This window comes from Myxine glutinosa, chromosome 8 (assembly GCF_964187855.1).
Source record: "Myxine glutinosa chromosome 8, kmMyxGlut1.1, whole genome shotgun sequence".
In the NCBI taxonomy this organism is placed as follows: Eukaryota; Metazoa; Chordata; class Myxini; order Myxiniformes; family Myxinidae; genus Myxine; species Myxine glutinosa.
The window spans coordinates 59521906-59549523 of record NC_136268.1 but is presented as its reverse complement, the minus strand read 5'-3'; the positions used below and the strand labels follow the sequence as shown (position 1 = coordinate 59549523).

Here is a 27618-nt window from a genome sequence, read left to right as displayed (position 1 = left end):
CAGCCCTCCTGATTTATTTCATAGGTTAATTAGGTGTGAGACAGCAAGTGCTAAGACTGGAATGGTAGCGCCTGCAGTGAACCTAGCAGGGAATATCTAGATCCAGGTAGATCTGCATAGGTAGGTGCTCCGGTTGTCGTGGGTACCGAGAACCATCTCGATGTAAATAAGTAGAGGACCTGTCTAGCCCGTATGTCGGATTAAGTGTGTCTTCGTCCCCATTACGAGGAGTGGGGCATGATAAATAGTTCTCGGGAATAAGGATAAGACTCCATTGTATGTGAAACCCCCCCTTCCCATGCCTCCTCCCCCCAAGCCCTCTCCCTTCCACATATCTCCCTGCTCTCAAATGTTGTGTTTGTGTGCTTCCCCTTCTCTCCCCATCTCGTCTTCCGCTCCCTCTTTTTATATATTTTGTTTGTCTGGTTGATTTGTTTGTGAAGTAAATGTTAGCTCTTTCACGAGCCTCGATTCAGTATACAAACCCCCCACCCCCCCCCCAAAAAAAAAAAACCGCTGTGATCATACCTGTGTCCCACATGGCAACGCACTCTTATACATTAGATAGTGTTACGGGTTCGGCACTCATTCCTAGTGTTGTTATTATTATTGTGGGTCCAAGTATTGGGATTGTTGTTGTTTAAAGGAAATCCGGATCGAGACCGGAAGAGGTGGAGCGAAGAAAAGGGAGGTGGGAGGAGATCGGAAAGAGACTCCGGGTGGAGGTGGAGGCTCCGGGCCGAGCGCTCGACGTACAGTGCGAGGGAACCTTGCGTCCTTAAAAGGAAGTTCGGTCGATAAGAAATATCGCCGGAGTGCGGGGGGGGGGGGGGGGGGGGGGGGAGCCTGTGTCGCCGGGTATTCTCAGCGAGGTTCCAGACCTTGAGAACCCGGCTTGGAGCAAAAGCCGTCCGCCATTCTGGCCACGCGAGCACCCTGCAGGGACCAGGCTTTTGTCGTGTCGGCTGGGCATTATTCCCTGGTGGATTGCCGGGAACGGCCGTGCCAGAGAGGGGCACGGGCGAATTCTACGGAGGCTCGCGGGTTGAACCGCAACGTGTACGTCGGAGCGAATCTTTGTGAGGTTCCTCTCCACCGCTGTGTTTCTGGGGGCTGAGCACGTGACCTCGGGGTCGTCTCGCTCGTCGACGCCTCAATTCGAATCTTTGTGAGGTTCCTCTCCACCGCTGTGCTGCTGAGCACGTGACCTCGGGGTCGTCTCGCTCGTCGACGCCTCAATTGACCATCGGGCCTCGACTCCCCGATCGCGGGAGCGCACAGAGACATTGGAACTTCGCCTTGGAGTGGAGCAGAGACATTGGGGGAGGTGCCGTGAGTGTGGGGTTGAGGGGCTTGATAAGGATATTATCGTAGGATTTGAAAGTAGGGGTGATTGCCCCATTGCTGTATGGCTCTTTGTGTGGGATTTATAATATAGTATGGTTTGCTTATAACCGGGTGTGGTTTCATCATTTGACTCGACTTTCATTTGCTGGTTCCAGTGAGGGACAAAAACATCTTTCTGCCGGGGACCCTCTCGGGGTCCGAAGGTCCACCGAGACCAGGGGTAAGGCGGGGGGGACCCCGTAACAATAGGCCCATTAACACAACACATTAATTAATCCCCCTCCGCCACAATAAGACTGACCGAAAAGACCGACAGGAAGCAGCCACGTACAAAGGCACCATGGCAGGCAAACATCGTTCAAGGCAGGCTGAAGCCATGCCCACCGCGCGATGGATGGACGCCGAGGGTTTGGTGGGCGGGTCGCATGGCTGGTGGGAGGGGACTCGTGAATTGGGAAGAGGCCTGGATGACGTCAGAGCACGCCGAACAAGAGACTTGGAGCGGCGGACATTTTGTCACTTTGGTCCGGACTTTAGTGGTGAACGTTTGTGAGCCGACATTTTTCCCTTCTCATCCCTGGATCCATCCTGCCCGGACCTCTGTCTCGACCTTTCTTCTTGCCTTGTTCTTCTCTGCCCTTGCCTCGCCCTGTTAGTTTGGTCCCTTCATCTGCGACTCTCTCGCCACGAACGTTCGGTGCATCGGAGGGCCGTGCCGAATCCGAGGACGACGTTGCACGCCCGCTTGCTCGCTTCACGCGGGGACGCGAGGCTCGCCACGCACCGGCGGACGTGGGCACGGCAGCGTGCGAGCGAGAGGTGTCATCGACGCCTGGTAGGGCCGACAGCCGAGCGGGTCCCGAGGATCGGAGCCGTGCCGGACTGCACGCTTGGAGCCCGGACGATTCCTGACTGACGCTACACCAAGAGACAGATAAGCTCGCATCCCACAACACGATGAAACATTTATTTTATTATCTCTCCCATCATGTGTATTTGAAGTCTGTGTGTAAGAGCACTCATTGGGGGATTTAGTTATCGTCGCGTCCTTTGTTATCGGGTCCGTAATAAATATTCCTGCTGTACATTTTACATCCGTTTTTGGTTGATTTATTAATTTGCAGGCAAAGACATCGTTGGACCGACAGGTAAGCGCAGCATCCTTCCCCAATCCCCCGGCTCGTGTATCGATCCGCCATTGAATTGGAAACGCCTCAAAGTAAGCTTGATTATCCATCCGTGGCGTACTCTCGGTGTTAAATGAGCCAGCCACATGACAATACACACACACACACACACACACACACACACACACACACACACACACACACACACACACACACACACACACACACACACACACACTCACACACACACACCGTTTTTGGCTCCATCTCTCAATGGTGAAGAATCACTTTTAAAATTATTATATCTGGATCTTCACCAAAATCGAATGAATTTGTCCTATTCACACACCCAACCCAACCTGTCCACAAAGTTTCGTCCAAATCCATCCATAACCTTTTGAGATATCTTGCTCACAAACAGATGGACATGGGTGAAAACATAAACTTCGTCTACCTTTGGTGACATAGAGAACGTGCAAATGATTGGAGCCATTGCACTCCCTAGATAAAAACACCTCAGTTGTGATGATATACTACTCGTAGAAGGATTTTCACCGACTATGAATGACGTATGGTGGCAAATAAAAAGTTGAAACAAATTTAATTTTGACGATAATAACCATAAAACACTTCCTGCTTGAACTTAAATCTTCACAATCAAGCCCGGGATCCCAGCAATTGAAGACCCTGATTACAGACATGGATTGTTACCATACTGGAGATCTCACTTTGCCAAAGTATGTGACAAAGGACTTGTTACACTCAGATCTTTAATTGGTTATCGAAAATCATTTTGAAAAGGCTAAAGTTATAAATGGATAATTTAGACATCAATAAGCTATCAAAATAACAATCCAATCTAATTTAAATGGTTGTGCTCAGAAGTAGGCACATTATACATTGAGAAGGAAAAAAAAAAGTATGTGTTTAAAATTTTCAAGACTATCATATACGTGCATTCATTTTATGAAACAGTTGAACAAAATACTTCTCAACACTTTTATCCAAGGTGACAGCTATACAAGGTGCATGAACCAGGATTAGTGCAAAACAGTGATGAAGCATAGTGCGTCGTGAAAAGGACAGTGTACCTAATTGTCTCAGGATGTAGACGATCATTTTCATTTGTCCACTTTTGGAACAGCTCCTCAGTAAGTGCCAAGATTCGTTTCCTCTTGCCTGGAACACGGAAATCTACTTGCTCCTCAGAGTTCTGCCATTCAAATGTAAAACCAGTGACAATCCATCAGATAACTCATACCGATTCAAAGCTATACTTTACCCTTATAGTCGACTATCTGCAAAAGTAGTATTTGTACAAAATGGGATTCAGACACATAATGGCATTGGGCTTCATCCAAATGATGCCTGAATACTGCATTGTAAAAGTGAGCACTAACGTACGAGTGGGTAAAAACCAGAACCTATGAAATGACAAAGTAGTAAAAATTGAAAAGGGTAACACCTCCAATATCTAACTCAATTTGTGGAAGTGTCAGATAGGTTCTGGTTCTCACACAATCATATTATGTAGGGGGGAGGAAAAAAAAAGTTTGAAACCAAGTTAGAAAAGGAAGAAAAGCAGGGAGGATAGAATAGAGAAACGATGGAAGGGAAATTGGGGGAAGTCAGCAAAGGAGGGGTGGGGGAAGGGTGGGGTAAAGAAGATGGTTTTTTGAAGAGCTGATAATATGAGGGAAGGGACATAGGAAAGGAGGGGAGGGGGGATGATAAAAACAGGTAAACGCAAATAATTAATTGTTGCAATATTACAGAGGATTTTTTAAAATTTATATATATATATATATATATATATATATTGTTACAGACACGACTTTGATGTTATGGTGGGCCGAGCGGAATGGCCGCCGTGTCCGCACAAGTTACCCGATTATACTCGAACGTTGACTAAATCGCGCTATGCTAAATCAATGATGGAAAAGACACAACGGCTGGATTAAAATGACACGACACCAAGGGTTCAGTTCTCAAGACCTCCGGAGGAGGTTATATTAGGGCGGAAGGTCAGATTACAACGACAAGAGGGACAGCATAGGAAGACAGGCACTTAGACACACTCTTATAATAGCCCCGACAGACGACAGATGAACAGGACAAAAACCGACTCACACGGGGATTGATGGCAAGGAAAGCGGGCCGTCGATGGCTCAAGGTGCACCGTTCTCGGAGGGGGTGCACCGTTCTCGGAGGTACTGCAATACCGGGTCGATGCGTGGAGCTCGCTCAGCGCTTGGAGGTCGCGACTTGTCTTCTTCAGTCGGGGGCGCATCTGACGTCACGTCCGGTAAGTGGCTGCGTATATCCGGCGGGGAGTGACACGCCCTCGGCTCGTTAGCTCCGCCCCAGATGGAATCGGCCCGTTGCTTCTTATTGGGTGCGGGGGTTACCGGGCTCCGCCCTTGACGAGGAGCTGACAGCCAGCCCCTTCGTAGTAACCCCGTGGGCGCACATGGCAATGGCGGCTAACCAAGCCGGTGTGAGGACGCACACTCCCCGCACCGCGGCCGCCCCCGCTGTGGTTGTAGTTGTTGTTATTGTTTCATGAGGAAGATGGGAGGAGGTATGGGGAGGTCCTAAACTCACTACTGGTGCCATACAATCACATTCTGGTGCAACGAAGAGTCAGAATTAATGGAAACGAGTCCTTAACTGACATAGACTAAGAATAACTAGCAAGATGTCCGAAAGTTGTCTACGTGAGATGCGGTGGACCTGGGCACGACATTTAATGGGGGAAGAAGGGGAAGGTCGGTTCTACAGAGTGTTGTTTACAGACAATGGGACTAGGGAATGGGGGATTGGGGATAGTTGGGGAGTATTGGGGAAATAGGGGAATATTTACAAGCGGATATGGAGGCCAAATCCCATATCCGCAACATTGCACCCTTCTCTACCCTCGGGGCGTCCCGACCCGATAAATTTTTACCTATTTTAGTGTGGCACTCAGATGTAGTTCCCTCTACTATTAACTCTACCCTGAGTGCGACAGTTTTACAGATATTCACAAATGAGTAAATATGTCCCCCTGCGACGTTGCACCCTTCTCCTCACAGAAACACACCCACAGGATAACCGAATCGCGGAAAGAATTCGCAAACTAAACACACAGCCGGTAGGGAGCATTATTCACACCAGACTACGCTGATATTTACACTACGATCCAGGACCTGTTTTTGGAGGAACACATGCAGATGTTATGCATAGAGAGAGCACGCATGCCAGCATCGATACACCAACCCACGAGTGCTCTGTGGCCTTACGGCCTTTAATAATGTGCAGAGCACCCCTTCCAAGCACCAAAAGCACCACCCCAAGCACCAATCGGTGCAGTCACCATTGTTCATTAAAATAAAAACAACAACCCCTAACCCTGCAGGTGTCTCTTGCTCTTCGTGTGGTGCACTTGGCCTTCTGGCTTCTTTAAAAATAAAGAAAGGCGCCAACCGCGTCCATTTCTGTATTGTGGCCGTCAGGGGGCCAACTAAAAGTGGTTCACCTGTATGGCATAGGTGCCACGTTGACCCATAGGTCCATCCACGGGTGGTGCTTGGCCGCAAAAGAACTACGGTCCATTGTGGGTGGCCACCAAAATTGCGGTCCATATGGTGTATCGATCCAGGCAGCAAGCAGCGAAAGTGCAGGCCCACAACTGCGGAGCCAGCACCTCTCTCTCCTCTCTCTCTGCCCCAAAGCCAGATCCTCGGAGGTGGGAGACAAAAGAAGCAGACAAGTGAGTAAGGTGGTAAGGGCGCAAAAGTGCACGCAATGTAAGGTAATGCACACTGGGGGCACATGGGAACCAGGTGAGACAGGTACGTTCCTACTGTACGCCCCCCCCCCCCACCAGGTAACCTACATGGCCCCTCCCTTACCCCTTACTGTATCCACAAAACACAACACTACCCATAAACATCTACTTTACAAATCAACAAACGTCCCTACTGTCTTCCCCGTTCCTCCCATAAACCAAATTCGTCTTCTCTCCCTCCTAACCAATCAAATTTGCCATTTTCAACTTTCATCAAAATTTGCCATCTCCAACTCAACATCATAATTTGTCATCACCAATTCATCATCAGTCCCTCCTAAGGAGGGAGAGATGGAATCACCCCAATGTCTCATCCACGTCGTGATGCGTCTCACAAATCCTCACAGCAATTCTCATTTCCTGCAACAAAACAAAGAAAACACAGGTGTGGAGTCATCATCACCATAGGTAAGTGGCTGCGTATGGTGCGACAGGTTCATCAATCCTAACTATTTCCTAAATGACTTTAACAACTTTACATTACCCGGGGTCTTTCCCTGCCAATCCATTGGCCCTCTTACACTATGGGTTCTAAAAACCAATTCCCATTGACCAAACTGTGGTGCTTTTCAATTTGGGGTCTCACTCCCCCGATTCATCTCCCGGTGCCTTCGCACAATTTCCGGGCTGTGGCGTGTACCTCTCCCAGCGGGTCTACCCACCTGCACACCTCCACCACTGCAGTTGCCTCCGAGCTTACCTGCTCCTTACCCTAACCTAACTACCTGGGGAAGGCCCTCTGGCGCTCTCCCCACTCGGTGCCCTCTCTGGCACTGGGCTACCCGGGTCCGTCCTCCGGATCCTCGGGCCCCATCCACAACTACCGGCTCCCAGAGCCCACCTGCGGCCTCACCTGGCCGACATCCTCACAGTGGTGGAGTGCCCAACCAACTACACACACTAACAGGCTACACGCCCAGCCATTTCCACAACACTAATGCACCCATCCGCAACACCATTCTGCAACCGCACCACAAATGCCAATATCCAACCACAATTTACCTATACCCTCTACCTAACACTTACACTACCCGCCCCGGGTATCCGTGATGGGGGTCCACTCTTCCCCCATTCACACCTTCGCACCATGCACACCACTCCGTACCACTTACTCCAACTCTCTCCACACACCTGTACTTGCACACCTGTGCTCTCACTCTTGATGCCGCCTGCACCCTTCTCTCCCCAAGCGCATTCGCGCTGATCCACACACTCACTACTCATACACTGCTCCACACACCTGTCCAGTTGCACACCTGTGCAATCACACCTGTTCAATTCTCACACACACGGCATCATCTCAGCTAACTACTCCCTTCTGAAACTTGCGCTTCCCAGTCGTCCCTTTAAACTATTGCGCTCCCACGTCATTATCATCCATACCTAATCTACCTGCGTCCCCACTACAGGTATCAGTCACTAACTAAACTTAACGTCACCTAATGTCATCTTCGCTAGATCCCTATCAATATCCTAACCCACCCGGGCTAGTTTTCACTGCCATACACCCCATAATCTATTGCGCATTTGCCCCCACCATGGGAAGGATGGTGGATTTGCCATCCCACCACATCGGGGGTCTCTCACTACCAATTTTGCACATCAAATTTCAACAAATCAAAAATTTGCCAATCACTACCCATCATCTGCCAATCACTACTGCCAATCCTTTGCCAATCATCAAATTTTGTTTTTCTCTAATTTTGGGTCCAAAACACTAACCTCATCACCCAGTCTACTCACTAATGCCTCTCGGTGCGCCAATTCCCGTCCAAAGCCCGGCTTTGTAAAGCCAAGCCATGAATGCGGGTTGTTCTGTGCCAGCGGCTGGATGCGTCCGGCACTCGGTGCAGGGACGGGGGTTTACCCGGGCCGAGATCCCACGCACCTTCTCGGCACGGAGCCATCCAATGTCCCGATCTCGACCTGCCGGAATGCCTCAACAAAAAGTGGTCGCCATGACGACTCTTTCTATCGGGCCGCCCGCTCCGCCTAGTGGAGCACGGACGCGGCCGTTCAAAGCGAGGCCCAGCACGCACCGAGGGCCCGATTCGGCTATAAGTCGTTCTAAACTCTACCCCGTCTGACGTCGATGCTTCACCTGGACGCTTACACCCCGCAGCCCGTTCCTTGCTCACACATCCAGCCGTTTCCATGCTCCTCGTACCTTTCCTTACACACCCAGGTACACCCATTCCACTCACAGCCTTGGTCACACACCTGACCACCGAACACTTTGGCACACATTCGTTGGTCGCACACCTCACCAACACACCTCTTCGCGCCCCCTCCTCGGTCACCTCCTCTGTGACAATCACAGGTGTGCCGTCATTCGCACACCCAACCACGTGCCTCACTACCAATTCCAGCGTGCATTCCCACTCACGCTCTACCATTCCAGGTGTGCATCCTTCCATTCCAGGTGTACATCCTCGCTCACCTGTCACAACCAACTCACGCTCCGTGCCACTCGTACTACTCTCACCTCCATTCTTGACAGCGCACTCACCCTTACTCTTGACAGCGCACTCTTTCCTCATGCACCTGTCCGTCACACACCTTTCTCGCGCACACTCTCCCGTTACACCCTCTGTAACACTCACCACAGGTGCGCATTCTTCCTTGCCTTTGACAGCGCACTCTTTCCCCATGCACCTGTCCGTCACACACCTTTCTCGCGCACACTCTCCCGTCACACCCTCTGTAACACTTACCACACCACGCTTCCATGTGCTCCCTCGCACACGTGCTACGACCGACTCACTCTCACCAGCACCCTCACTCCTTAGCACGCACTTTTTCCTCACACACCCCAGAGTCGGACTTTCTCGCACACCTCCTTTTTCGCACACCAGACCTGTCGCACACTTCACCAACGGCCTCTCACGAACACCCGGGTCCATCTCGACCCCCAAGCTTCTTAAATCCCCTGGCGCATCATACGCACGACCATATTGGTCACCACTTACACCAGGTCCTCTTCCTCTTCGCTTCTCCTCCATCACCTGCGAATCCCTCATCCGGTTAATGAGCACATCATCACGATCCAAACACAGACTTTGGACCAATTCTGTTACTTCCTCCTTTATCTCTTTCTTATCCTCTCTCCGTCGCTTCTTAATTTCGCTCACCCCTTCTTCCACTTCTTCTAATTTTTGCTTCACCTCCTTCATCTCTTCGTGCGCCCCTTTAAGTTCTTCCTCTAACTCCACTTTATTTTTTTCTATGTGCTCCCGCACCTCCCGCTCTTTAACCTCCATCACCTCTACCACCTTGTCCATTTTCCTCGTCAGGTCCTCATGTACCGTCTGACACTCTTTTTTAATTACCCCTACGTCCTTTTTCATCTCCTTCTGTGTCGATTTTAAACCCTCTATTACCGCTGTGTTCTTCTTTACCTGGTCCCCCAACTCCTTTTGTCCCACTGTCAGTTGTTCTACTCCCAGCGTCAACTCCTCTATACCCCCTTGCAATTTTACAGTCCCCTTTCTCACCTCCTTCTCCATGCGCTCCTTACAGTGCCTCACCTCCTCGCGCACTCCTCCGACCTCCTCACTCACCCCTCTTCTGATCTCCTCGCCCATCACTTGCATCTCCTGCCCAGATGCCACCCTCATCTGCTCCATTTCTTCCCTGTGAGCATCCAGTTTGGTTTCTACCCCCATTCTGACCCCGTCTATCTGCTGCCCCATTTGTTTAACTTCCCTTTCCGCTTGGTCCCTCATGTCCCTCAATTTGCCTTCCATACTGTTTTCTAACCCCTCTAACCCCTTTTGCATCCCTTCCATTTGATTCTCTTGAGCGGCCATTCTGTTTTCTACCCCTATTAACCCCTCCTGTATTTCCCCTAATCTATTGTCTAATTTCCCAAATTTCTCGTCTAATCCCTCTATTCTACTCCCTAACCCCCCGATCTGGGCCCCCATGTCCTCCCTCAATTTCTCGCTATTGGACCCCATTTCGCCCCCCATGACCCCCATTTTGCCCTCCAATCGCTCACCCTGAGCTTCTATCCGGTTCCCCATTACCCCCATTTGGTTTCCCATTACCCCCATTTGGTTTCCCATTACCCCCATTTGCAGGAGGAATAGGTTCGAATCCACCAGGGGCGCTGCCACGGTCGCGGGCGCGGTCGCCGTGACCAGCGAGGCGCCATTTTGTGCGTCTGCTACCCTCGCTGCTTCGCTCTCCTCACGTCCCTCAATTTGGTCCTGGACCGACCCTGCCTCACTCTCCTCTACCGGACCCCAGCTGTCTTGATCCGCCATAGCGCGACTTTCAAAATTCGGGTTTTTATATTTTGTAAAACAGAATCAAATTTCGCTGTTATAATTTCGAGCGCGTAAACGCGCTCCGGGTCCAATCCCACTCCTGACACCAATTGTTACAGACACGACTTTGATGTTATGGTGGGCCGAGCGGAATGGCCGCCGTGTCCGCACAAGTTACCCGATTATACTCGAACGTTGACTAAATCGCGCTATGCTAAATCAATGATGGAAAAGACACAACGGCTGGATTAAAATGACACGACACCAAGGGTTCAGTTCTCAAGACCTCCGGAGGAGGTTATATTAGGGCGGAAGGTCAGATTACAACGACAAGAGGGACAGCATAGGAAGACAGGCACTTAGACACACTCTTATAATAGCCCCGACAGACGACAGATAAACAGGACAAAAACCGACTCACACGGGGATTGATGGCAAGGAAAGCGGGCCGTCGATGGCTCAAGGTGCACCGTTCTCGGAGGGGGTGCACCGTTCTCGGAGGTACTGCAATACCGGGTCGATGCGTGGAGCTCGCTCAGCGCTTGGAGGTCGCGACTTGTCTTCTTCAGTCGGGGGCGCATCTGACGTCACGTCCGGTAAGTGGCTGCGTATATCCGGCGGGGAGTGACACGCCCTCGGCTCGTTAGCTCCGCCCCAGATGGAATCGGCCCGTTGCTTCTTATTGGGTGCGGGGGTTACCGGGCTCCGCCCTTGACGAGGAGCTGACAGCCAGCCCCTTCGTAGTAACCCCGTGGGCGCACATGGCAATGGCGGCTAACCAAGCCGGTGTGAGGACGCACACTCCCCGCACCGCAGCCGCGCCGCCCCCGCTGTGGTTGTAGTTGTTGTTATTGTTTCATGAGGAAGATGGGAGGAGGTATGGGGAGGTCCTAAACTCACTACTGGTGCCATACAATCACATTCTGGTGCAACGAAGAGTCAGAATTAATGGAAACGAGTCCTTAACTGACATAGACTAAGAATAACTAGCAAGATGTCCGAAAGTTGTCTACGTGAGATGCGGTGGACCTGGGCACGACATTTAATGGGGGAAGAAGGGGAAGGTCGGTTCTACAGAGTGTTGTTTACAGACAATGGGACTAGGGAATGGGGGATTGGGGATAGTTGGGGAGTATTGGGGAAATAGGGGAATATTTACAAGCGGATATGGAGGCCAAATCCCATATCCGCAACAATATATATATATATATATATATATACTCTGTGTTCAAAAAGTATCCGACCTTTATTTTTCGTGCGTAAAAAAAAAGAAGCTAGGGAGGCGTTGATTGGTGCACGTATGTAGGCGATCCTAATGCGCACGCGTGAATTTTTTCCCACCTGCAGAAGCTGTCATTCGACGGCAGACCGCCGATGAGTGAGGACATGTAAGTGAGCGCCGTCGGATTTTCGTTTTTGACAAAATGACGGAAAAACTAAACGCTACTGCATCAAATTTTGTGTTTCATCAAACTTGCATCAAAACTGCAACTTGGTTTCTGGGTCGTACCCATAAACCCAGGACTCATTGCCAGTGATCACTGTGTTGAGGAAGCTGGGATCGCTATTCACAGTCTCCAGCATGTCCTGTGCGATCTCCAAACGGAGTTGCTTCTGCTCAATCGTTACCAGCTTTGGTACGAACTTCGCTGAGATTCTCCTGAAGCCCAAATCCTCCTTCATAATGGAATGAACGGTGTTGAATCTTGCGGATCGTTTCCACTTGGGAATCGCCAAGCTTTACACAAAATTTGATGCAGTAGCGTTGTTCAAGTTTTTCCGTCATTTTGTCAAAAACGAAAATCCGACGGCGCTCACTTACATGTCCTCACTCATCGGCGGTCTGCCGTCGAATGACAGCTTCTGCAGGTGGGAAAAAATTCACGCGTGCGCATTAGGATCGCCTACATACGTGCACCAATCAACGCCTCCCTAGCTTCTTCTTTTTTACGCACGAAAAATAAAGGTCGGATACTTTTTGAACACACTACGTATACGGTACAGATCATACATACACAGACATTTTTAAAGTTGGCTTGTTGTGGACTATTAATTTGAGTGCATCTTCCGAGAACATTTTGAACGCCAGTCATAAAAACATTTTTCAATCGTGTTTGTTGGAAATGGTGCATCAACATATACAAAAAAAATAAAAAAATAAAAACATTCACAAATTAAATAAGAACTATTATTTCTGAGAATGTTTCACTGCACCTTGGCTGATATATATACAAAACTCTGATCTCCACCTGCAAATATGCTTTGTTGAACACATCCTCCAGCGCCTGCAATGAAAAGACAAAGTTATATTTAGTGAAGAATTTGAAATGCAAATTTCTCAACATGTATATATATATATATATATATCAGTTACTTTGCGATTTCATACCATCAGTGGTGAACCGCCATTAAGGTATCCCATCCAGCTATGCTGTACCTTAATGGGAGCGATAAGTGCCATCTGCCACATGGCACATTACCTCTGGTATCCACTCATTATATGGAATCCCCTGGATGCAGCCGGGAGCAAACCAATCCAAATATATGTGCAGTTCTCCAGCTTTCAATGAGCGCAAGTAATGACGTCACTGCCATGTACATACGCTCTGCCTGTCAAGCTCTCAAGAGAACCCTCTGACAGAGCAGAATTTTGATGGTATGAAATCGCAAAGTAACTGGTATATAACCGAAAGGTTTTCAGAGTCATAAGTGTATGCAGTACTCACTGCGTTGCCCTGATGAGCCCCAAAAGGGCGAAACCAGGTCGGTAACTGTGAGTTTTACATACACTTATGACAGTATCTGAACTAAGATCAAAATTCTGCTCTGTCAGAGGGTTCTCTTGAGAGCTTGACAGGCAGAGCGTATGTACATGGCAGTGACGTCATTACTTGCGCTCATTGAAAGCTGGAGAACTGCACATATATTTGGATTGGTTTGCTCCCGGCTGCATCCAGGGGATTCCATATAATGAGTGGATACCAGAGGTAATGTGCCATGTGGCAGATGGCACTTATCGCTCCCATTAAGGTACAGCATAGCTGGATGGGATACCTTAATGGCGGTTCACCACTGATGGTATGAAATCGCAAAGTAACTGGTATATAACCGAAAGGTTTTCAGAGTCATAAGTGTATGCAGTACTCACTGCGTTGCCCTGATGAGCCCCAAAAGGGCGAAACCAGGTCGGTAACTGTGAGTTTTACATACACTTATGACAGTATCTGAACTAAGATCAAAATTCTGCTCTGTCAGAGGGTTCTCTTGAGAGCTTGACAGGCAGAGCGTATGTACATGGCAGTGACGTCATTACTTGCGCTCATTGAAAGCTGGAGAACTGCACATATATTTGGATATATATATATATATATATATATATATATATATATATATATATATATATATATATATATATATATATATAAAATATATATATAATATAATATATATTATATAATATATATATATATTATATAATATATATATATATTATATAATATATTATATAATATATATATATATAATATATTATATAATATATATATATATAATATATATATATATATATATATATATATATATATATATATATATATATATATATATATATATATATATATATATATATAACTGTAAGAAATAGTAGAAACTCCAAAGTACGAGCAGGGCGTCTCATTTGTATTGAATAAATAATCGTTAGATTAAATAAGACGCGGACGTAGCTTCAGGACGTCGATCTTTAATTGTCGACAAGCTTTCGACCAACAAAGGTCTTCTTCTGAGTCTACAAAAACAGCAGGCATGTATATCAGTCAAGTATGTATGGTGATATGTGTGTGAGATGTGTGATGTGTGTAGAAAATGCATACAGAAGGAAGAGCCACGCCAAAGTTCACTCACCAGCCCCAAGTTCAACGGAAGTGACCGTTTGCGTTACAGTTAGGGTGCACGTGCATATACAAATATAGAGATATACATACATAAACACACAAGCATATATTCATATCCCATTTATATTCATATAATATATTTATATATTTATATAAATGACATATAAAGGTAGAATGAATGAATGAATGAATGATGAATGAATGAATGAATGAATGAATGGGTTACGGTTAACAATTTGATTGGGTTGATGTTGGAACATGCTTTAGTCATCAAAATTTATGCCATGAGGGACTTTTGTCCGAAGTTTGTGTATCCAAAAGGACTCACGTTTCAGAATCGTGGTGTGTGATCGATTTGTGATTGATTCAATGGCAGAGATCTGAATGTCATTTATAGAGTGATCCGGTTGATTAAAGTGTATCGTGTAAGGTAGAGATTTGCCCTGACTGGTGTGGAAGTTATTGATTTCTGACCGGGTGTTATTAAATCGTGTGTAGAGTGTATTTTCAGTTTTTCCAACATATTGTTTGGTGCACTTTTGGCAAGTTATTAGGTATATGACCCATGTAGATTTGCAGTTCATATAGGAGGTGATGGGGAATTTTTGTCCAGTGCTAGAACTACAGAATTTGTTTCCTTCTAGTAAATGCTTGTGAATATGAAGTGTTTGTGAAGTGTTGTGAAGTAAATAAATGCTTGTGAAGGACAAAAGTCCCTCATGGCATAAATTTCGATGACTAAAGCATGTTCCAACATCAACCCAATCAAATTGTTAACCGTAACCCATTCATTCATTCATTATTCATTCATTCATTCATTCATTCTACCTTTATATGTCATTTATATAAATATATGAATATATTATATGAATATAAATGGGATATGAATATATGCTTGTGTGTTTATGTATGTATATCTCTATATTTGTATATGCACGTGCACCCTAACTGTAACGTCACTTCCGTTGAACTTGGGGCTGGTGAGTGAACTTTGGCGTGGCTCTTCCTTCTGTATGCATTTTCTACACACATCACACATCTCACACACATATCACCATACATACTTGACTGATATACAGGCCTGCTGTTTTTGTAGACTCAGAAGAAGACCTTTGTTGGTCGAAAGCTTGTCGACAATTAAAGATCGACGTCCTGAAGCTACGTCCGCGTCTTATTTAATCTAACGATTATATATATATATATATATATATATATATATATATATATATATATATATATATATATATATATATATATATATATATATATATATATATATATATATATATATGTCGGGAGCAGGGATGAGGGGCCATGGGGGGCACACGACGACCCAGGGCACCTGAGAAATATATATATATTTTATGTCTTTCTTCTGCTTGCTTCAAAAAGCTAGATTCAATGCAAAACATGTTGTTTCACGGCTCGGTCAAAATCCAACCTTGGAGTCGTTTTTTCAGCATCTTCCAAAGGGAGAAAAGTCATGGGAATAGTTGTCATATGATTCTTGTTTGCCTTAAAGTTAACCTCGAGCAGGGTGTGATGTAATATGTATCCTTTGATTTGTTCCTTTGATTTGTATGTGTTTTACTGCCAAATGTAAACCCCATTCAACTTTATTATGGGAATGCATCCCTGGTCCTTGTAAAAGCCCAGCTTGTTGGGAAAAATAGCCTGAGAACTATCTTATTTTCACACATCTGTGCCTTTAAACTTAATCTCTCTTGTCTGAGGTCATTACTTCAGCGGAGGCTTTTTTAGGCTTTGTTCGATTATATAAAGGATCTTGTGTCAGAATGATTTCAGGGCGGCTTGGACTTGCATGGTCTTGTGTGACAAGGCCCTGCGATTTCAAGACGTGCTCCACAATATTGTGTTTACTCGATTTTGTATTAAACCACATTTTGCTGCTTCAAGGTGCCTCTTATTGAGTTCCAAAGCAGGGGGACAACCCGTCATCTGGTGTCAGAAGTGGGATCATCCAGGTGCATGTCGAGGGGGGCCACGCTCCTCAGGTCGGGGGAGAGGCAAAAGGCCAGCGCTGGCACCATTTGGGCTGAGGTAAGCATATTTGCATACCTAAATTTAAAGCCTGTCTCTTCCATTTGGATGCGTGGGGCCTCTGGACTGTACTTGAGCATGTATCTCGAACCAAATTGAAGCAACCAGTGGATTAATGAATCGAGCAAGGAGGGCGCCCCCTAGGTTAGGAGGGATAGCCCTCGAGGGATAGCCTCAGGTTAAGGTACCCCCGGCGTGGGAGTAGGTACCTAGACCCCGGCGTGGGAAGAAGACTAGACCCAGGCGTGGGTGGATAAGGATAAGAATAAGGATAAGGATAAGGATAAGAATAAGGATAAGGATAGATAAGGATAAGGATAGGTCATAGGTATTGACTAGACCCCCGGCGAGGGCTTGGATAAGTAAGTTAAGCTACGGACTGGATGTGTGTATCTGATAACCCCCCCCCCCCCCACCCCCCCTCAAGGCCTTCTTTGTCCTGTCTCAGGATTTAAGGCATGCACATCCGGTGCGTTTTTACCTAAAGGTAGGGAGTTCTGACAATATATGCTACAGGCAGCAGGAATTAGCTCTTTCTGGACAAGAGATGAGGTTAGATCTGTAGAAGTAACAGGGAGGATTATAATGCACGAGGCGCGTGGAATCCAGCTGTGAACACGCGAGCCGAGACGTGCAGGCAGGTTGCCGGGGCAATGGGGTAGCTGCCTCGCGGGGAACCGCGAGGTGGGACGGAATCGAGACGGGAATGCGGATATTCCATGCTGTGCACAGCATGGGACGCATTCGGGTGGCCGAGGCAGGCGAGGGAGGATTATCTTTATGTGATTTTGGGAGAAGGATAAATTAAACTGGAATCAGAAAAGCGCAGGTACCAGATAGGAGAAAGGCAGGAGAAGTGCTGAGACTTCAAGAGCAGAGGAAGAAGCAGATAAAGCACAGGAAGAAAGAAATCCAGGTAGAAACCAACAGGTGAGCCTGAAGGGGATGGATAGGCTCACAGCAAGGGGCCAGGTAAGTTCACAGGTAGGTAGGATTGGAGTGTGCATGAGTGGGCATGAGAACAAGATTAAGAATAATCCCGTGTGCATGAGTTTATACTGTATTGTATGGAGAATGAAGTGTCAGTCACATGGTATGTGTGTATAAGGGAACGAATGATCTGTCATAGACGTGTGAACGATTGACAAGGGGTTCCCTACATCGCCTGCAGGCGTTAGGCAATGCGGATGGATGTGTGTCATTGATGTGTGATTGACAGTTGACAAGGGGTTCCCTACATCGCCAGCAGGAGTTAGGCAATTCCGGAGGAGTACCGGCCACTTGTGAATTGTATATATGTATTGGATGAGTATGCATTTTGAGTCAGAGGTCAAGGGTGAGATATCCTGTTGTTGCGACCTGACCACATTGGGTATGATGGAATGATAATATATGTTGTGAAGGTAGAAATTGATTGAGTAAATTTGGGGCTAAAAAATAAAAGATGTCAGTTTGGATTTTTAAAAGAGTAATTATACATATTAACAGCTCTCCAGATTTAGCATGGGAGTAAAAGTCAAAGATGATAGGCTAAGTCAACCGACCGGGTGTTTATTCAACGGCATGGCCGGGGCTTGTACTCGACCGACTTGGGATTGCAGAATGCGTTGAATGAAGGCAAGAATGACATGTGATGCTGGCGTGAGTCCAATCGGAAGGATGGATGGTTATGGTTTCACCCGGTCTGTTTATCTGTCTGTCTGTCCGGACACGGAGCTCTTGGGGAGAGCCAGGATGGGTTGGGGTGACCAAGATGAATGTGGACAATATATTAATTGTTTGCCATTGTTGTAAATTTGCCCTCGATTTGGGACGAAGACATATGGCATTTGCTGTCCGGCTCATTGATACTCCTATGTGATGCGGGGTATGTGTGTGGTGATGGTGTCTGGGGCCTCGGGGTTTGCCCCTGCCTATTGGCCGGTCTGTCTGTTACATTTGACCCTCAGAAAAGGTTTCGTGAGATTTCAGGATTGGACAGCCCATTTGTTAGGACATGCTTGGGTGTCTCAACAATTTGCTGGACAGACGTGGTGCGTCAGACAAATCGATTAAATTTTCGTGGGAAAGATGATTGAGAAGGACTTCAAAGGCAGGTGGGTGGTCACCTGCTGTGAATTGTAGTGGAACGTATATCTACGGACAAGAGCTGCACTTTATTTTAGTAAGTGACTGGAAAAAAAAAAAAAAGTTTGTTTTAAAAATGTCAGTGGATTTGATTAGAGTTATGGAGGTCACAGCTCGCTGGAACCTCTGTTTATGTTTGGCTGGCTTACACTGGGTAGTGTATGGGTAAAAGGGGGACTGAAAATGCTTTGATTTTTTCGTGGATTGCCCATTGGGCATGTTTAGAATTTAACAGAGTGGTGGAGTTCTGTGGAAATATGAATCCAATGTTTGATGTATACTGTGTCGGTGTGCTCTGAGTTTGAAGGAAGATGATGCGATTATTTCAGATTTATCATAGTTAAGTTTGAGGAAGTTGATTTGAAGCCAGGAATTTATTTCAGTGATGCAATGCAGTCTGTCAGGATAAAGTGGGGATGTAGAGAGATTAGATGGACGATAATGACGAGGGATGTGCAGTAGTATAAAGGGATGACGGAAAGCACGAGTTTTAAAGGGGCAGTAGTGAGTTTGGACAACCATTGGACTGGACAACCCTCCCATCCACTTTCTGAATAATCCTCTCCAAGAAGTTCTGTCACTCAAGCTTTTGGGTCTCACTATCTGCCATGATCTTTCCTGGAAAAACCACATTTCAAATCTGGCCTCCAAAGCCAGTCGCCGACTGGGCATCCTCCGTCGTGCGAAGTCCTTCCTTGGCACACCTGAGCTCCTCACCACATACAAGGCTTTCATCCGCAGCTCAATGGAATACTGCTCTCCCCTCTGGGCTGGTGCTCCTGCCTCACACCTAGCTCGCCTTCGCGCTGTTGAAACCAAAGCATTCAGAATCATTGGAATCTCCCGCGATGAAGCTAACTCCAAGGGCCTCTCACTCACTCACCGCAGGCAGGTTGGTGGTCTTTCCGTCTTCTACCGACTCCTCTCTGGCCTTGCCCCCCCAGCTCTCTCTGGGCTCTGTCCCGCAAATATTCCTACAGGTCGCACAAGATCTGCCTGCATCCCTCTTTTGGTTAAACTGCCAAAATCAAGACTCTCTGCTCACCTTCACTCCTTCATTCCTCTTTTCTCCCGCCTCTGGAACAAACTCCCTCACTCTCTTCAATCCCACTCCACCCTCCAAGTCTTTAAAACAGCTGTTCACCACCATCTCTTATCTTCCCCCATCCAAAACCTTGATCTTTTCTACCCCCGCTAATTTCACCCCAATTCCCCTTTTTGAAATACCAACTTCTGTCCTGGAAGTCCTTGGTGTCCTTGTGCTTTATAATTCTCCCTCCCCCCCCCCCCCTCTTCCCATGCCTCCTCCAATAGGGTGACAATTGATTTTTATTGGAAAACTATTTGTTTGCCGTCTTGGTTCGTACATAAGCTGGCAAAGAGATTATGCCAGTCTGAGGGAGTTTGTATCGTTTGGATGGGAGCTGGAGCCTAGTAGGGTTTGGGCTTGTGGCTCGCCATTGTCTGTCTGCCAGTTATAGGAAAGTCGGATCAGATGAATTATTTGTCAATGACAAGTGAATCTGCAGGATTTGCTGAGAAAAGGGAGAAGGTTGGAAAAAGTGAATGGTAAAGGCAGGAAATAAAAGAAAGTGGTTGGTTATGGACTGTTGTTTTTGTGATAAGAAGGTGATACAAGGGTTGGCTTGCCATGGGGGGACCAATGAATGTAAAGTTGTGAATTTCGTTTAATAACGTTGCGTTAGATTGCTACAGGCAGGTTGCCCCAATCGAAGAGGTGATTGGGTGCTGGTGCAGATTGGATCACGGCTCTGCAGACCAGGTGAACAGAACTCCACCAGGTACGTTGGGCAATTGAATTATTGCTCATAAGGGAGAGGTTATCAAAGGAAGAATACCAGTTGATGTATTTTGATATTTAACTACCAGCTGCTAATAACGTGAATTATGGTATGAATGAATGAATGAATGAATGAGTGGCTATATGTTTACAAATATGTGTTTACAAAATGATGGTTGCACATAGGAAGACAACATAGCAGGATGGAGAAAATGTAGTGAGTTTCTCCATTGACTGATCATAATTGGGGGGGCTAGGAATTTGATCATGGTGTGTGTGAGAAAATGTTTCACAGGATAACCGGCCAATTCTGTCACTTCGTGGCAAGATTCGAACACCCACAACTGGATCGTCGACGGCCTAGACTTTTCGTGGCAAGAGGATGTGGTTTTAGAGGTCTACGATTCCTGGCTTGAAATCAACGAACCTGCTGATGCGTGGGATTTTGATGAGGATTATGATTTTAGTTCTCTTCGTCGGGATTGGAATTCTTTTACTCGTGATTTAGTAAGTGTAGGTTCCTTTAAGAGCTATGGCTCACATGCAAGTAGTGAGGAGTGCTTGGCAAACACATATCTAAGGGAACCACCTTCCCCACCACCTACACCACCTGTAGTAAGCAATTTGGGGTCGTTTCAGCTTAAGGCACCCGACACTATGAATACTGACATTGGTGCAGACTATGAGGAGATGGAGATTTGTGATGATGGATGTGCCACCTTCTCTCCCACAGAGCAATCACATGTACAAGGCTTGATGGCATTGGACGTGGATCGTTTGCCCTGATTCGCGAGGATCGCACCTGCATAAGGGGGGCCCCTTATCTGGCCGGCGACTGGGTCGCACCCACGCTGGGGGAAGGGGGGCTCGGAACCCGGTCGGGCGGCAGCTATCTCCTAACCAGGCGTCCTCGTCCCGAATTATGGCTGGCAATTTATGTGTTAATGTCGGACGGCCACAATTAGGGGCCGGTATCCCTCTCTGAGCATGCGTGACGCATGGCGCGCCTGGCATGTGACTGAGGGGGATGCTGACCCGCTGGGGTAATACGTTGTCTTTCCGAAGTGTTGCCGTAAAGACAGAAGGGAGAAATATGTCAGGGGCAGGGCATGGGGGGCCATGGGGGGCACACCACGTGACCCAGGGCACCTGAGAAATATATATATAATTATGTCTTTCTTCTGCTTGCTTCCAAAAAGCTAGATTCAATGCAAAACATGTTGTTTCACGGCTCGGTCAAAATCCAACCTTGGAGTCGTTTTTTCAGCATCTTCCAAAGGGAGAAAAGTCATGGGAATAGTTGTCATATGATTCTTGTTTGCCTTAAAGTTACTGTCATACTGGACCAGACGGCATCAGACCACGGGTCCTAAAATCCTGCTGTGCCGCTCTATCTCACCCTCTCTCTGTTCTTTTCACCCTCTCTTTTGCTCAAGGTCATCTGCCAGCATCTTGGAAATCAGCAAACATTACTGCTTTACACAAAAAGGTGCAAAAACAGATCCTTGCAACTACAGACCAATCAGCCTGCTCCCAATTATCAGCAAAGTCATGGAATCCATCATTGCTTCGGATATCAAATCCTTCCTCTTCTCCAATGGCTTGATCTCCGATCATCAATTTGGATTGAGACCAGGTCATTCTACTCTGGACATGTTGCTTCTACTGTCTCAACAATGGATGGAGGTCCTCAATGCCAAACAGGAAATCAGAGATGTCTCCCTTGAGCATATCACGTGCCTTCCATACTGTCTGGCACCCAGCTCTGCTCACCAAACTCTCCTCCTATGGTATCCATGGAAATCTCCACGCATGGCTTGCGGACTTCCTCTCTGGTCGTAGTCAACGTGTGGCCCTGAATGGATTTCTCTCAGCTCCCCTTCCTGTTCTGGCTTGAGTTCCCTAAGGTATTGTTCTGGGCCCTGTGCCTTTTGTGGTCTTCATCAATGATCTCTCCGACTCTCTGGAAAATCCTCTCTATCTCTTTGCTGATGACTCCACTCTCTGCCACTCCATTCCTCATCCCTCAGATCGGCAGTCTGCAGCCTCCTCACTCTCTGCAGACCTGGACAAAATCACAGACTGGTCAAACAAGTGGAACATGTCTTTCAATCCTGACAAATCTCACACTCTTACTATGTCTCTCCAAAAAGACCGACTGGAAAACCCTCCCATCTACTTTCTCAACAATCCTCTCCAAGAAGTTCTGTCGCTCATGCTTTTGGGTCTCACTATCTGCCATGATCTTTCTTGGGAAAACAACATTTTCAAGCTGGTCTCCAAAGCCAGTCGCCTACTGGGCATCCTCCGTCGTGCGAAGTTCTTCCTTGGCACACCTGAGCTCCTCACCACATACAAGGCTTTCATCCGCAGCTCAATGGAATACTGTTCCACCCTCTGGGCCGGTGCTCCTGCCTCACACCTAGCTCAGCTTCACGCTGTTGAAACAAAAGCTTTCAGAATCATTGGAATCTCTTGTGATGAAGCTAACTCTGAGGGCCTTTCACTCACTTACCGCAGGCAGGTTTGGTGGTCTTTCTGTCTTCCACAGACTCCTCTCCAGCCTTGGTCCCCCAGCTCTCTCTGTGCTCTGTCCCCCAAATATTCGTACAGGTTGCACAATATCTGCCAGCAACCCTCTTATGGTTAAACTGCCAAAATCTTGGTTCTCTGCTCACCTTCACCCTTTCATTCCCCTTTTCTCCCGCCTCTGGAACAAACTCCCCCACTCCCTTCAATCCCACTCCTCACCTCCAGGTCTTTAAAACAGCTGTTCACCACCATCTCTTATCTTCCCGCCCCCCCCCACTCCCCCGCCCCTTCCAAAACCTTGATCTTTTCTACCCATTAATACACCCCAAATCCACCTCTTTCAATCTCCGACTTCATTCCTGAAATTCCAAGTTGTCTCATCTCCTGGTGCTTTAACTTCGGGTACCCCAGATAATGCACAATCCATCTGCATCGCATAAAGATCTTCAATTTGGAAGCAAGATTCAGAGCATTTTCAATGGCTGATATGTCGAGTCCAAAGATACAGACAATGAGGGGTGGAGGGGGTGGGAGAGTGGGTTTAAGGTCAACTCTAAAAGTGTAATTATATAATAAGCATGCACATCATTCCCTCAACATGCGACACCTCCATTTTTATGCAATGCTCAAACCGAGATACATACAAGTAGACCACAAAGCCTTTCACTGGTGTATTTGGCATCCAACATGGTGTCTGCCATTGACTGTAGAGGGGGTGTCCAAATACTCAGGGAAGGGGGGTGGGGGAGATGGAGGTTAGGATTAAGGTTACTCGGATTAGCCATTTGGATATAATGTAACACAACGACAATCATTTAATTTAAAAAATAAATAAATAAAAGTTATTCGTTGACCGGAAATATTGTTTATCCAGAACACACTTAAAGTCCTGACCATTCCAGATAAAATAGGTTCTCCTATTTCACAAATCAGAATATGTGAAGAAAATGTATTGTAAAAAAACCTAAGGACTTTTAGATGTCTCATTATGGAAAAAGGTTATACAACAAGATGGAATAGTACAATTAGCTATTTCGAAGTACAGTACTGATGTTTAAAACATGCCCCTGGATTGGGTTAGCCAATAAGCTCAGTCTCCAACTCTCATTTCCCTCCTGCATTAATGTGGTTCTCCCACAATACCAAACTAGAAACCTTGATAAACACAATGAGAATCACAAATACTTTTCACGAATACTGGGAAACAAACTATTTCAACATTACATTGCAGCTTACCATCAGAAGATGTGTTTGACTGTGTGCGAGGAGCCAATGAACGTTTCACAGGAAAGGGGCTCTTGCGATTGGTGGTAGAACCAATCCCCAGCTGTCCATTTCCACCCAAACCAAATGAGTAAATAAGGCCACAGGCAGGAACAAATGCTAAAGTGTGTTGCCTGTAAACATACATTTCACTTATCAGGAAGTGGCAAAACCAAACATGAAGATTTGTTACAATGATGATGCTTTTGGCAAAAAACCGAAAGGTTAATCGCAATATTCCAAAATATGCTTAAATATTGTTACAATGAACTATCATGTTTTGCATGTTTACACCACTCCTTCAGCCAGTGGGAGGGGTTGGGGGCTGCAAGAAAGGGGAGAAGACAGTCTTGCCTTGTTGCCACAATTGAACCGCCTTTGGCCCTGCAACAAGCAGGTTGAAAGAGCGTCCAGTAAACATGTTTACAGATCAGGGCCTGGTGGGGTTCGCCCGGGATAAACCAGGCCGATATCATGCAAACGTCATCGCGCTATAAACTTTGGTTGTGCTGTGGTCTGATAAATCTGTGCAGCGGCAGTTATGGTCAAGCAGCCGTAAAGACGTTTTTTTTGCCAAGTTTGTCGCAAGAAATAAAATCAAAAGGATTAATAAATCAAGTGGTACAATACATGCAAAAGTCAAAAAGGTATAAGAAAAAATGATAATAAACAACTGAAAGACCATAACAAAGGGAGTGTCAAAATATTTCTGAATGATCTTGTCAAATTGGTCTTGCGATGGATGCTCTGTGAATTGGTTGTTTCTGGTATACCTACAATTTTGTGGAACTAATTGATAATATGGGATTTTACAATGTATGTTGGGGAGAAAGGCGAATTGTAAATATCTAGTAGGGAAACAATGTGCAGGAGTTACGGCTCCAAGTTAGATTTTAAACCAGATATGAAAACAAACCGTTCCACCATTTCGCTTGCAGGTTGAATGGGAAAACAAGTGATGTCACAGAAAAATAGATGTTTACATGTCCTCTCTAAGTATTGATGTGGAGTGTGAGCACAACACCAATAAAATGTGTTTCTTTAGTTTCCATCTTCTTTGCTGCTCACAAATGTGCTTGTATGGCTTGCAGGCCATGTGAAATATGTGTATACACACATGTAAAGCTAAAATGCTTTGGAGTATGAAAATCAATCTAATTATGTCCAGAATGTTTGCAGGTTGCATAACTAGTGGTACATGGCTGCAACACTTTTGACAGACAGAGACAGACTCTCTCTGAAATAGGAAAATAATTTGACCTGGGTGTTGTCATTTAATGATCAACTTTTCAAGATAAAGCAGCGAGATATTTACAATGCACAAGTGAATATTGGAGGTATTTTGAACTAATAAAAATAAAACTATGCCGAAGTGTTTTTTGGTTGTAGCTATGGACGGACTCAAAACATGATACATATTCATTCATTCATTCCAGTTTATTGAAATCATTAAACAATGGACAAGGTAGTCCGTTTACAATAATAAAACAGTACTTCTTAAAACTTACAAATGTATATAAAAATAATAATAATCATATAAAATTACATTAATGTACATATTATGTATCAAAATATGTGTATAGAATAAACAAAATACAAAATCAAACAATAAAAAATATATAACAAGTTCAAACAACAAAATAACCTAAAATAGCAGAAAACTTAACAACAACATATATTATGCATGTAATTGATTGTATGCACCTACATAACAGAATTAGCATTTCAGTCAAAAAAGGAACTGTTGAATTATTGCACAGTCGTGGCCAAAAATATCGGCACCCTTGCACTTTTTTCAAATAATGCACCATTTCTTCCAGATAATTATTGAAATTAAAAAATATTTTGGTATCTACATATGTATTTCTTTGGTTTGCAGTGGAACAAAACAAAAAAAGAAAAACCCTGAAAAATTTACAAAATCTTAGCTTGTTCCACACAGAAATCTTAAAATGGCCCAGCCAATATTATTGGCACCTTTCAGAAGTTATTAGATTTACTTTGATTTAAAGGAGGTGATTCTCCTTTACTTTGGAATTGAACTCACCTGTGGTGAGTTGCAGGTGCCTGCTATATAAAAATCACTCATTCAACCAGTTTGAATAGAGAAAATGAGTCATTCTGCTGTTTTGTGTCACTGTGTACACTGCAATGAGCATGGAGAAAAGAAAGAAAACCAGAGAATTGTCTGAGGAGGTCAGACACAATATTGTACCCAAGCATGGACAATCTCAAGGCTAAAAGTAGGACCCCACTGCTGAGAGAGAGAGAGACAAAATAAAGCCCAATTGGAGTTTTCCAAACACACCTGAACAAGCCAAAATCCTTCTGGGAGAATGTCCTGTGGACAGATGAGACCAAATTAGAGCTTTTTGGTGAAGCACATTATCTCTATGTTTACAGAAAACAAAATGAAGCCTTCACAGAAAAGAACACCTTCCCTACAATCAAACATGGAGGAGATTCAGTGACGTTTTGGGGTTCCTGTGCTGCCTCTGGCACTGGGTACCTTGAATGTGTGCATGGAATCATTAAATCAGGAGATTACCAAGGCATTTTGGAGCGCAATGTTGAACCTAGTATCAGAAAGCTGGGTCTCTGTCGAAGGTCATGGAACTTGCAGCAGGACAATGACCCCAACACACTTCAAAAAGTACCTATGAATGGTTCAAGACAAAACGTTGGCCTGTTCTGAAGTGGCCAGCAATGAGTCCAGATCTAACTCCCTTTGAGCACATGTGGGGAGATCTGAAAAGAAGTTGGGAGAAGGAACCCTTCAAATCTGGGAGAACTAGAGCAGTTTGCACTGGAGGAGTGGGCCAAACTACCAGTAGAGAGGTGTAGGAAGGTCATGCATGGCTATAGGAAGTACCTGACTGCAGTTATTTTGTCCAAAGGCCGTGCCACCAAATATTAAGTCTAGGGTGTCAATAATTTTGTCAATGCCATTTCTTTTTATTTTCTGATTTAAAAGGATATATATATATATATATACATATATATATATATACATATATATATATATATACATATATATATATTGTTACAGATCGCGGATTAAGATGTTATTTACCGAGCGGTGGTATTGCCGCGACCGTTACAGGATCCCTGACTCACCCGATTCACCCAGGACTTTGGCCGGATCGCACCACAGCTGCCCAATCTGGGAAAAGACTGAAACGACGAAATGCAAGAGGAAAAGGAATAAAACGAGAAGACGGACAGAAGAGTAATTGGATTTATTATTTACACACGCAAAAAGGAGCAATCAAGGTTTATTTACAACACATAAGACGCAGGTGACACAGTGCAAATTTTAGCTTACCTACAGACTTAATTAAATACCCAGGGACAGAACAAACAAAACAAA

At 45.8% G+C, this 27618-nt stretch overlaps 2 protein-coding genes across 4 annotated transcripts in view; both read right to left on the bottom strand.

The window, feature by feature from the left end:
- LOC144893281 (uncharacterized) overlaps nucleotides 1-27618 on the bottom strand; it is a 1021022-nt gene that overhangs the window by 822788 nt on the left and 170616 nt on the right. The window lies entirely within an intron of this gene.
- The window catches only part of HERC4 (HECT and RLD domain containing E3 ubiquitin protein ligase 4), a 237876-nt gene that overhangs the window by 154280 nt on the left and 55978 nt on the right, over nucleotides 1-27618 (bottom strand). For all 3 annotated transcript variants that reach the window (XM_078783317.1, XM_078783318.1, XM_078783316.1), the window contains exons 8-10: nucleotides 24222-24382; nucleotides 12789-12859; nucleotides 3566-3687 (exon numbers count right to left, since the gene is read on the bottom strand). In XM_078783317.1, the coding sequence (XP_078639443.1) occupies nucleotides 3566-3687; nucleotides 12789-12859; nucleotides 24222-24382 (354 nt within the window). The remainder of the gene's footprint in view (nucleotides 1-3565; nucleotides 3688-12788; nucleotides 12860-24221; nucleotides 24383-27618) is intronic.